This window comes from Motacilla alba, chromosome 14 (genome assembly GCF_015832195.1).
Source record: "Motacilla alba alba isolate MOTALB_02 chromosome 14, Motacilla_alba_V1.0_pri, whole genome shotgun sequence".
Classification (NCBI taxonomy): domain Eukaryota; kingdom Metazoa; phylum Chordata; class Aves; order Passeriformes; family Motacillidae; genus Motacilla; species Motacilla alba.
In genome coordinates, this window is record NC_052029.1 from 3,259,487 (window position 1) to 3,271,532 (window position 12,046).

Below are 12,046 nucleotides of genomic sequence, written 5' to 3' on the forward strand. Positions count from 1 at the left end.
TTGATATTCCTGTTTGCCAAGATAAGAACTGCATTTGCCCCTCACTCTGGCCCTCATGACCCCAGCAACACATCTTCCTTGTGTGAAATAATCCCTGTCCCGTTTCAGGTGTGGTGTTGAACCACAGGGACACCCAGCAGGCACCCTGGAAAATCCTGACCACTATTCACACAGCTTTTTTTCTCTTTTCCCATTTCTTTTACTATTTCTGGAGCCTGCCTTTCTCTGTCTTTTCCCAATCTTTCTCTACTCCAATCCTCTCTCATTTAAATAATCCACCCCTAATCTTCCTCTCCCTAAAGGTCTTGTTTTGCAGGGAATGTCCCGATGAAGGCAGGAATGATGAATCTGACTCCATGTTCTCAGAAGGCTAATTTATTATTTTATTATACTATAATATATTAAAGAATATTAAACTATACTAAAGAATACAGAAAGGATACTTACTGAATGCTATAAAGATAATAATGAAAACTCGTGACTCTCTCCAGAGCCCTGACACAGCTTGGCCCTGATTGGCCAAAGAGTGAAAACAACTCACAGCAGAACCCAATGGAACAATCACCTGTGGGTGAACAATCTCCAAGCACATTCCACACGAGCACAGCACAGGAGAAGCAAATGAGAGAAGAATTGTTTTCCTTTTCTCTGAGGCTTTTCAGCTTCCCAGGAGAAAAATCCTGGGTGAAGGGTTTTTTCAGAGAGTGTGAATGCCACAATACACAGCTTTTGCATTTTTGACACCCTGACTGTGTGATACTGGAGCTGTACACTGTCAGTGATGCTGCTGGTCTTGCAGAGCTCCCTCCAAGCACTTCAGAAATCTGGCTGTTTCCCACAGCACTCCTTCCAAAGCACTGGCGAAAGCCAGGCATCCCTCATGGTGCTGTCTGCAAGTTTTGGTGGCACCAGCACTGTGACTGTCACATGTACAGATTGGGATGCCACGTCCCCTCATGCCCTTTTCAAAGAACATGACCTCACTTCAGGGTCTGCATTTTCCCCCCTGGTCATTCCAGCTGGCTTAGCCACGTAAGAAGCTCTTACTGAGGTACAACACTGAGGCTGAAATGATTTGGAGCAAGGGACTGGGCTCTCCAGGCGTTGCTCTGGTCAGCTGTGCCTTGGGAGCCGCAGTGTGGCTGAAAAAGGGGGCGTGGGTCACCCTATGTCTGCTCCTGGGTAAGGGTATGAAGGACAAGGACAGGAACTGGCAGTGCCACCTTTACTTGCTTTTGATGAAGATGGATGAAGATGCTACAAAGGGGCTGTTTGTTTTCTGGGCTGCTCTAAAGTGCTTTTTGAATCCACTGCTGGAGAACTTCTTCTGAGGGCATCACAACCACCATCAGGTCACATTGCTCAGCTTCTTCACTGCCCTGCAGGATCAGCTGGGTGGGGGGCTCTGATTCCTTCTGGAAAACAAACGCACTCCCTCAAACACCCTCAGGCTGCTGAGTTAGGCTGCTTGTCCTTTTCCCCACAAAGTGTTCCTCTCATCCTTCCTGCCCCAGCTGCCCAGAGAGCCCATGAAGCTGCTAAGCTGCATTCTCACTTGGACATTTTCACATATTCCCGAGGAGCTGTTGATTGATTTCTCCCTAGCAAGCTGCTGAGAAGCTCAGAGGGGTAGCAGGGGACGTGGAGCAGTGTTGACAGTGGCACAGCTGGCTGGTTCAGGGAGCAGCTGCTCAGGCAGGGTCAGTCCCTGCCTCCCAAGCCCTTTCCCCAGAAGCACCAGGAGCATCTTCCCTGCCCAGGGCTCAGGCCAAAGGCAGTTCAGGGCTGCTGGATCCCTGCAGCTCAGCTCCTCACACTGCAAAGGGCAAGGCTTCCTGGCAATCCGTTTTTTCTCACTGCCCCATGCTCCTGCGAGTACCCAGCATGCTAAAAACCAATAAAGCACAGTAAAAAAAAGTTACCAGTGTGTCTGGCAGGACAGCTGCGGGGCAGCAGGAATATTGGAAGATTTTACTTATTTTCCAGGTAAGGAAAGGCAGGGTCAAAGCTGCCACAGCAAAGCCAGCAGAGGAGATGAGGGCAGTAACCAGCCACACGGATCTGTCACCTGGAAAGGACAGAGCAGCAAAACTTCTCAGAGACACTGCAGGGAGCGGGCACTCACTGCAGCCAGCCTGAGCCTGGGGCTGCTCTTCCACCCACCCTGGGGACATCCCTCCCCAGCAAACTCCAGTGCCAGCGTGGGGGGCTGCACTCCTGACCCTTCCTGTTGTACCTCTCCCGGGAACAAACACAGCACGTTTGCAAACCAGGCAGGAGGTTGGGGTGGAAACAAAGGAAGACCATTTATTGGGTTAAGCTTTTTTTTGACTTAGAGATGGGGTAACTGAGAAGAAAACTTTTATTCTATTATTATTATTATTATTTAGTTTTAAAATAATAATATAATATAATCTTTTATTTATATTTATTTTATTTGATTAAATTATTTTATTATAATAATATTATAATAATATAAAATATTATTTATTTGTACTTTTATACTTTTATTGTTTAATTTTAATATTTTAATTATTAAAAATTTGATCATATTTTAATTATTATAATTTATTTTATTATATTTTTTTCTATTTTTTAGTTTTCTGTGAAGGGTGAGACAGTACAGATGTTATAATTCACACCATCACAATCAGAAGCCAACTATTTCAGAAGCTAACTTTAAAAATTCTCTACAAATTCATTTCCCACAAGCTTTGGGCATGGCTACAGCAGGGAGGAGGGCTGGCTCTTACCCTGAGCCCTCACACACTGTGTGGGGCTGAAGCTGCTGCTCCTGTTGATGGCCTCGACGTGCGTCTGAGCCTTCACACAGTACTCAGCTCCTGCCTCCATGGTGTCCAGGTGAACCACGGAGCTCACCTCCTTCAGCACCTTCTGCTGCACCTGCCACGGGCCCACAACAGAAGGCATCAGGGCACAGGGCAAGGATCTCACCTCAGAGAGCAGCCCTGCCACTGGCGCCTTAGAGAACCTGGAAATGAAACAGCACGCACTTTGATACAACATTAGTACAGGAGGGAACACAAAGGTTGGTCTTTATTGGAGGCCTCCAGGGGCAGGTATGGAAAATGCCCACAAAGCCCAGCCCCCACAGGCTGAATTCAGATTTATAAATTTAGTAAATTAGCATCATTGAAAAAAGCACCAATTAAGAGCACAAGTGGTGATGCAACTCCCCCCCCCCCCCCCCCCCTCCAAGTTCAGGCCCCTTCTAAATCCACCCCCTCAAGAAGGAACTGAAGTTTCTTAGTGAAAATGTGTCTCCAAGAGCTCTTTGTCAGCCTTGGTTCCCAGGGAGAACCAAGGTAGGATAGGGGCTTTGGAATATGTGTTGTCTTCCTGCATATCAGGGCAGGGAAAAGGACTGGGAAAACCAGCTAGGAATGCAATAATAGGCTACAGAGCTCCAAAAATCTGTGCAAAGAATAGAGAGATAAGAAAAGGGAAAACGCAAAAAATGATCCGGCATCACCATGATTTCCAGCGAGGAAAGGAGGGAGCAGCAGGGGATGTCTGAGGCCTGTGGGAGCAGGACAAGAGGAGGATGAAAGCAGCCAGCAAAGCACAGTGGGGTGCAGAATGAGCCCACACACCTCGGGAAGGGCAGGAGGGGCTGTAAGCCAGAGATTAATGATCACGCTGGGCCACAGCCCTAGACCAGAGCCTGGTACCCTGCTAGGAGGGGCATGTCTGAGGTCTCACTGATCTGAGGTCTCGCTGATCTGAGCTTTGTCTGGGTGTGATGGCTGCCAAAACCATCACTGCGCTGGGATAGGGGAGTGAGAGCTGTGCCAGGGAGCTCAGACAGGGGATGGACCAGCTAGTGAGGGGCCAGTGAGTTTGGTATGTGCAAGTGTGACACACTCCAGCAAAGCTGGACAGCCTGTGACCAGCAGTACATTACTTTATTGCCATAAATAGGTCTGCATTCATTGCTGGCAAAATGAATTTGCTGTTTGCAGTGTCCCCAGCCATGAGAGGATGGCTAACAGCTCCCCAGCTGCTCCTCTTGCTGTGCTGCAGATGCAAACCTGTTCTCACAGAAGGCCTGATCAGCCTCCAGCTCCACACATATGGAAAACTCCTACAAGCCAGGAGGGCTCCCCTGGCAGGGCAAGTCCTTCCCACCATCAAAATAGCCTTCTCCACAGAAACATGATATGGAGGGCCATTAGTTTGAAAAGATTTCAAGGACAAAATCAGGTCTATGACTACCTGGGGTGATCTCTTGCAAAAACATCAAATGAGAAATGTCAAATGTAAAAATAATCAAAAATAATAAGAGTCCCAGCACAGGACTTGTATTGACCAGCAAAATTAATGTTTGCAACAGTTCAGTTGGTAGAAAATATTCTGAAATTTTTGGAACTAATGTTGAGGTAATTAGGATCATACTGAAGAAGATTTAATAAATAATTAAATTAAATTAAATTAATAAATTTTATTCATAAAACACAACCGGATACAAACCTATTGCTCGTTTTTAAGGTGTCAGAAAGCCCATGGGCAAGGTTGATCTCATTTAGCTGGATCTCACAGTGGGCAGTCCTGCTCCTGATGCCTCTTTATAGGCTGAAGACTTGTATGAGTAAATTGCTAATTGAGGAAGTCATGGTGGGGACTCAGTATTAGCAGAGGTGATCAGGAAGAATAATGAAAACTGATAGCTGCTAGTGGTACTAAAAACCCACTTCACAATAGCAAAGATGACAGACAGCTGTGAAGAACAGCAGGAAGATCTGGCAATAAAGCAACAAATGCAATTCAATCCCAGTAAGTGTGGAATTATGCTCATGAGAATTTTTCTCCTGCATTTTCACAGCATCCTCTATCAGAAGCAGAAACCTAGGGTTCAGGTTCCATGGGATTGACAGCTCTGTGGTAGTCAGAGCTTAACAATTGCTGGAGAGACAAAGGATGGGAAGACTTGTTTTGTTTCATGGTGCTAACACAGAGTGTTCCTGCACCTTGGACTCTGCAGGTTCCTCCCTGCCCACCCTGGGAAAGACAAAAATAGCTGTGAGAGCTTCCACAGGGAACATGGGAGTCCTTGGCCTGGAAAAAGATACAGAATATGAAACTAATGGAGTGGTAGGGAAAGTGGATGGGGAATAATTGTTTTCTCTCTCCTCCTCAAAGCAAGGTTGAGACTGCACAAGAGTCAAGGTGCAGAATTGCTCATTGCAGGAAGCTGTACAAGCTAGAAGTTTACACAGATTGAAAGCCAGAACAGATAAATTAAGGGAACAAAAATCCATCAAGGACTACTAATGCTGCAATTTCTGGCTCAGAAAACTGAGAAAAGTTTGTCAGCACCTCATTGTGACACCTTAATCCCAGTCTGAGTAAACCAGATGATGTTCAGAGGGAGAAGTCAGCACAAACACCTTTGGTTCCTGACTTCTGGATTCTAGCTATAGTTAAGGTATGTGAGGGGATTCCTTTTCCCAGAGGAGATGTGGAAAGAACAGACAAGCTTCTCCATGAGGAGCCCACAGCAACCCTCTGGTGTGTGCAGGGTGAGGAGGCACAAACCCACTCCAGGCAGGTCCTTCAGCCCCACAGCAGGAGCTGGGACTGGCAAACAGGTTCTGTGTGCATCCCTCAGGGCACTCTCAGTTATTTCCTACAACCTGAGGGTAAAACTCACCCTGCTCTCCTGGCCCTTCCTCCAGTAAAGCACCCGGAACTGGAAGGAGGGTCCCATGTCTGCCAGCTCCACCAGCAAATGGTGTCCATCTGCCACAGCCCTCAGCAGGGGTGGGGTCAGGGAAGCTGCCAACACAGAGACCACCATTAGCGCCCAGAGACAGCCCTGAAATCCCCCCTTCTGCCCAGACAGGAGAGGGAGCCAGGCTGCCATCACCACTGGAATAACATCAGTCTGCAAGAACAGCTTCAGCGGGGCAGCAACCTCTCTGCTCTTCCTCCCTGTGTGTCCAAATACAGGAGCAGACTTTCAGCAGGAGAAGGACCACGGCTGGCATTGCAAATGGGAATTTGGCAACAGCTGAGCTGCACAGAACTTGAAAGGCTTTGAATTTTCTCCTCCAGCAGTGGAGGAGCTGCCTGGCCTGAGGGTCCCACGAGAGCAACTGCAGCAGGACCAGCTGGGCCACAGAGGCTGGGACAGCAGATCAGGGCAGCTCTTGTGCTCCTGGGCATGAGCTCAGCTCTGCCACACAGAACAGGAGCTGAAAACCCACTGCTTTTCATGGGAAATTCGGCAGTTATTCAAAGGTGAAAGAAAAACATTATGTGCCTCAGGGTAATTCACATGAATCCCGATTTTCTTTTAGTATCTGCATGGTTTTAGACAGACTTGGGCTGATGATCTGCTGTGGTTTCAGGTTTTGCAAATGTATGCAAGTAAATCTTTAGGCGATTTGCTTCCTGCTTACTTTGATATTCAAAGCTTGGTTTTGTCTGGGATTCTGCTGTGAGGAATATGAGTGAAATAATGAGAACCAATCGAGCATGGATGAAACTGTGCACTGTACATTTATGAACTGGGAAGTTCAAGGCAGTACAGAGATCATGTTTGCACTATTTATCTGTGCCATTATTCACACTTAACTATGCCATTTTTTTACCACTCTGCTGTAGCTGAAACACGTTTCAACTTTTTTTGCTTTCAAGAAAGGAAGCAGAGTGATGCACGGTGCCATAGAGAAGAGATGTTCTTAACAGAATATGCTCTTACATCTAGAGAATTGCCACTAATACCGAGGAATATGAATAAAATCCAAGCATGCACATGATGAGTGTGCCACAAATGGGAGGCCTGGAAATCTACTCTGTACTTCTAAATGAAAAGCTGAAAAAAAATAAAAAAAAAGGTGAAAATCTCCTTAGCACCACATCTCAAAATTTAAAACCAGCCCAAACCTGTTATCATTTGGTGGTTAAAAGCAGATATTGTGCTAATGTATTAACAAAAGGACATTGCAAGATGCAGCTGCCAAACAAACTGGAGCATTTCTATCTAGCTCTGTGCTGGCACACTGGATACCAACTAACTCTGTGAATGATGAGAAATGCAGAAGGATGACTGACTAGATTGTTTGCTTTAGGAAGATCCTCTCAAAGTGTTCTCCATGAGTTATCCTACTCAATGTGCTTCTGCCCCTGTGGCTTTGGCCCGAGGCTGTGCAGTCTGGAGGAGCCCTGGGCTGTGCTGCTGCCCTGGCTGCCTGTGAGCCCCGGACAGAACCTGTGGGCTGGGTTTGAATCCCTTTGCTCCTCTCAGACTCAGTGCCAGGCTTCCTAACAGGTGAGACAGCAGAGCAGGAAAAATGCATAAGGACAAGAACTTGCAGTGACTTTTCTTTCTCTTTTAAACATCTGTCACATTCACACTGAATCCCAGTGCAAGCTGTAGCCTCTGAACTGTCACAGCTCAGTCTGAAGGCTGTTTTGGCGTCCCTAAGATACAGGACCAAGCTGCCAAATACTTCACTGAACATGAGAAGCTGCTGCTTTTGTTCCTGTCTCAGGGATGTCCTTCCCCAGTCTCTGCCTGACAGTGTGGTCTGTGCCTCTGTCTGTGCCTCCACAGCTGCTGGCAAAGGGAAGGATTTTTTATCTAAAGCCCTCTTTAGACTATGCTTCCACACAAAGAGACACAGTCACCAGCTTAGGTGGCACTTCTGGTGGTGCTGCTTTGACCAAGACCTCTGTGTGAGTGAGGACTGCTCCCTCATGAGGTAGTGAATAACTTCTAAAGATGGATGAATTTTTAATTTTGGGTCAGTTCTGGTTTAGGACAGACAATTTCTTGCCTGGCTGAAGCTGATGAATGCTGCCCATGCCAGACTGAGAGCTGCAGTCTAACAGTGACCTCAGCAGAGCTTTCCCACCATGTAGTTTTTGTTGGCTACATGGCAGATAAAAGAGGAAATTATTCCAGAGAAATCCTGGAAACAGTATGCTCATTTTAGTCCTTGGGTTGAGCTGGGCCTCAGGCTTTGCAGGACTTGGAGGGACATGCAGAAAACATCCTGCATTGCTAGGAGGAAATTAATGCTGTGGCTTCCAGTTTTCTCTCCTCTTCTGAGGTTACCTCACAGATCTGACACCATGGGAAGAGGCAGCCATGGAGTGGGGTTTTCAGAACAGTACAAGGCACATAGAGCATGACAGGGCTATTTTCTAGAGTAAAAGCTCCCTTAGGATCAGGTTCTGGAACCTCTTAGAGGTAACTACCTGGCTTGGATTAAACAAGAACAAGCCTAGTTGAACAGAAACCTTTAAATTTAAGGGTAAGAATGACCAGCCTGTGAAAGGAAATTCCTGCAGTCATGTTGCTTATCTTTGAAACCCTTGAAATTCAAGCCCAGATGATTATGGCTCTGCCTGGGGATGAACTCATGCCTAAGAACATTGTCTGAGAAGGAAACCCCCCAACCTAGGATGAGAGCAGCTGAGAAGCAGGATGTGCTCCGTGCATATCTGTGCTCTGCCTGCCACGCACTGGGCACAAACGGGCACCTGAGAACACCCCAACACCCAGCTCTGAGGATGCAGCCCAGGAGATGCCATCTAAGACAGGACGCACTCATGGCGCGGTTGAAGAAGCCTTTGGTGGTGCCCCACTGTGACCTGGTGGCACCGAGCTCTGCCCTGACACGCAGCTTGTAGGCCACGGAGGCTGAGATGTCCTCGGTGAGGTTGCAGATGGTGGCTGTGGTGAGGGAGCACTCGGAGATGGGGATCCAGCTCCCGTTGGCGTATTCCCGCTCGTATTCCCTGGGGAGGAGAGGAAGCAGACAGGCAGCAGTCTGACAGGAGCTCTGTCTGTGCAGCCAAGGCTGTGGTGGGTTCTTTCCAGGTAAAACCTGGATGGGGATGCACTGGGGATGGAGCACCACAGGTGTTTGGAAGCAGTGTGGGTGTGTTTTGGATCTTATCTGGAGAAAATCACCCCGAGCTGGGTTCGTGAGCCAAACGCAGCGCGGTGTTGTGGGAGGTGGGGACAGCCCACGCAGTGTTGATGCATCAATCCCTGCCCACTCGTTTGACTTGATCATCCCCAATCCCAAAGCCATACTGTAATACAAGTCAGAGCTCAAGATGTACCAGAAACCTCCTGTGGTGTGCGTCAAATGTTTAAAATGTTTACAAGAAATAAAGCTCAGTGTTTTCTCCTTCCTCCTCTAAATAAAATGTTGCAAATCTCCTTAACTTTTGAATTCTTGGATAGAGACAGATTTCTTATATGGAATTGATGCACACCTTGGATTACTCCAGCATCTATTAACCTGCAAACTGTCCCAGAATTTGAACAAAAGGGATTTTTCCTTTCTCATTAACAGTGCTAAACTACTCTTAGGCTTGTGAACTGAATATGATCAAGACACCCCAAAATTTGGAACCTAAAGTGGAGATAAACAATGTTCAAAAAGCAAAAAGAATAAAAAGAAATTGAGTAGTTACCCTTGAAACTCAACTGAATATCTCACAGTTGCTCCCTGGACGATCACAGGACTCCAAGTTAAGAAGTGTTTCATGTTGGTTGAAAGAATGGAGATACTCTGAGGTGCTGGCAACAAAGCATCTTCTCCTTAAATTCCCAGCAAAAGAAAGGGAAAAAAAAAGAATTTACTGGTGGGGAAAAAAAAAAGCTTAGAACAATAGTGCAAAACAGTGTTTTGCATCAGAGATGCGCACGCTTCATTTCACTACAGTCACTTCAGTGTTTGAAGTATTTTACAGAGAAGAAGAAAGGATGGAGCAGCTCAGCTAAAAATGCTCCTTTGCCTTATTTCAGTTTTTCATAATATTACTAAAACAGTTTGACCAAGACCTCTGTGTGAGTGAGGACTGCTCCCTCATGAGGTAGTGAATAACTTCCAAAGATGGATGAATTTTTAATTTTGGATCAGCTCTGGCTTAGGACAGACAATTTCTTGCCTGGCTGAAGATGGTGAATGCTGCCCATCCCAGGCTGAGAGCTGCAGTCTAACAGTGACCTCAGCAGAACTTTCCCACCACAGTTTTTGTGGTGGGAGGAAAAGGCCAAGCCCTCTATTTAGATTTAATGGAGCCAAATAACAGACTTGGCTCTGTTGCACTCCATAAACTGTTCCAAGGCGGCCGTGGCTCCAAATGTGCTGCTCCTTTCCAGGCTGGATTTGCTGCTGAGGGAGATCCCAGCTCTGGGACAGCTTCTTCAACATTGCAGGAGTCTGACAATGGAGGGGCCTGTATGCTGTGATCAAAGTTTATTAGCAGAATAAGCTTATTCCATGCTCTATAACTGGAATTATTACTTTCCTCTGAGGTTTCCACAGCATGACTGTGGGATGGTGGTTGATTTCACCCTGGGGTATCTTGATGTAAGATCCTTGGCAATGTTTGGAGCACAGGAGGCAGGATTCTCCATGGACACATCCTGAATTGCACTGTGGGGACTTTTCAGACTTATCTTTTGCTACTTTCCAGTCCCAGGAAAATCCCATTCTCTCTGCTCAGCAGGGAATGATTCCCAAAGAACCACTGGGAGGGAGGAATGGACGGGCTGGTTTCTATCAACCCACTGGTGAACACTCTCCCAAAAACAAGGTAACTGTGCTATCACCATGTGTTACTTAAAGATTATTTTTTGATTAAATTCATTTCACTTAACCAGGTTTGTTATCCAGTAGTCTTTAACTGACACTAAAAAGGGTGTTTTCTTCTGAGCCATGTTTAGAAAGTTAACCAGTAAATTGTCAGTTTTTCTACCCAGGATCAAAACCAGGCTGACAAGTCCATGAGCAATGTTTCTTAAAGCATTGGAACAATAGCTGTGTAATTTTCTGTATCATATCTCTATAAAATCACTAATGATGTGGGGAACTGTTATGCCAACTCTCTTTTGATTCTTTGGCACAAGTCATGCATTGTTGGCACAATGCTCAGCTGCTCTTTGAAATACAATTCAGGTTTCTCTGGGATGAGAAATTTTCTTCCTTGTCCTTTAGACAATGGACTGGTCACTCTCTGCCAGATTAGCAGTTCTGGTAGGCTGAGGCTCCATACACTCAGAGCACTGTAGTCAAAGCATTTTTGAGCTTTAAAAAATGAAAAAAGCAAAGTTTTTAATGACCTTCATACTACAGCAGAATCCCAGAATCACAGGATGAACAAGATTGGAAAGCAAAGCATAACCACCCATTTGGTCTCTTGTGCTCTCCATGCTTCTCAACGTTCAGATTTCTTGCTGCTTTTCCTTGTGCTTGATTCCCATGTTAATTTTGGGATTTGGCATACCTGAGGGTGTGAATTCCATACCAGATTTCATTTCCATGAGCAAGCATTGGTTCTCCCCAGGACTCATGGACACAATGGAGCTCCAGGTCTGAGCAGGGGTGAACTGCACTGAAGGCTTTCCTGTTTTTTCAGCTCTTGACTTTAGGACATTTCTGATATAAATATTTTTGCATTCAATAGTACTAAACCTTATATTATTAAACCATCTAGAAACCTATTTTAAAAGCAGAGAGTTCTGAATTGGACTATCAGTCTTGTAATGGCCCAAGGGTCATTTCCTGACTGCTGAGACCAATCTTCATTTCCTGGCTATGTTTGGCTTAGTGCACTTTTTCCTTGTCAAAACCAGTGAGTCTTCTACTGGCACCGTGACTGCCACCTCACTTCAGCTGAACCACAAAAGTTCATACAGAAATTAGGAAAATTCACAATTATGAAAATATAGAAATTATGAAAAGTTCATACAGAAATTCTTTCCTGCTTTCACTAGGAAAAACTCTGTACCCAATGGCAATGTATGTGCATCTATAAAAGCAGTTCACTGGTTTAAGCTTCTGTTTGGCATTATATGCTGAAAGTTATAGTTTGGAAGAGAGTTCATGCTTTTCCAGAATGATTTTGATCTAGACACAATCCTGTGTCATAGCCAAGCAAATGATATTCATGGTTTCTCCCACCCATCTGTTGCAACAGCCCACAAAGCAATTGTTACAAACACAAATTTAACAGTGGGAGGAAAGACAACTCTAGGTTGTATAAACAGCACTGGTAC

General features: G+C 45.8%; 1 protein-coding gene across 1 annotated transcript; it reads right to left on the reverse strand.

Moving 5' to 3' along the window:
• Positions 1-834: 834 nt before the first annotated feature.
• IL20RB (interleukin 20 receptor subunit beta) lies at positions 835-11,341 on the reverse strand. The gene is made up of 7 exons (XM_038151627.1): positions 11,275-11,341; positions 9,457-9,583; positions 8,579-8,769; positions 5,672-5,796; positions 2,754-2,904; positions 1,923-2,068; positions 835-1,415 (listed from the first exon to the last, which is right to left on the reverse strand). Exons 1-7 carry the CDS (start codon positions 11,339-11,341, stop codon positions 1,290-1,292), a joined length of 933 nt encoding a protein of 310 aa, XP_038007555.1. The 3' UTR covers positions 835-1,289.
• Between the last annotated feature and the right edge of the window lie 705 nt (positions 11,342-12,046).

Coding starts and splice junctions, on each gene's coding strand:
- IL20RB (XM_038151627.1), bottom strand. CDS start 11,341: ATGAGTCCTGGGGAGAACCAATGCTTGCTCATGGAAATGAAATCTGGT. Junction 9,584..11,274: donor TATGGAATTCACACCCTCAG/GTATGCCAAATC, acceptor TGGGAATTTAAG/GAGAAGATGCTTTGTTGCCA. Junction 2,069..2,753: donor ACAGTGTGTGAGGGCTCAGG/GTAAGAGCCAGC, acceptor TGTCCTTTCCAG/GTGACAGATCCGTGTGGCTG.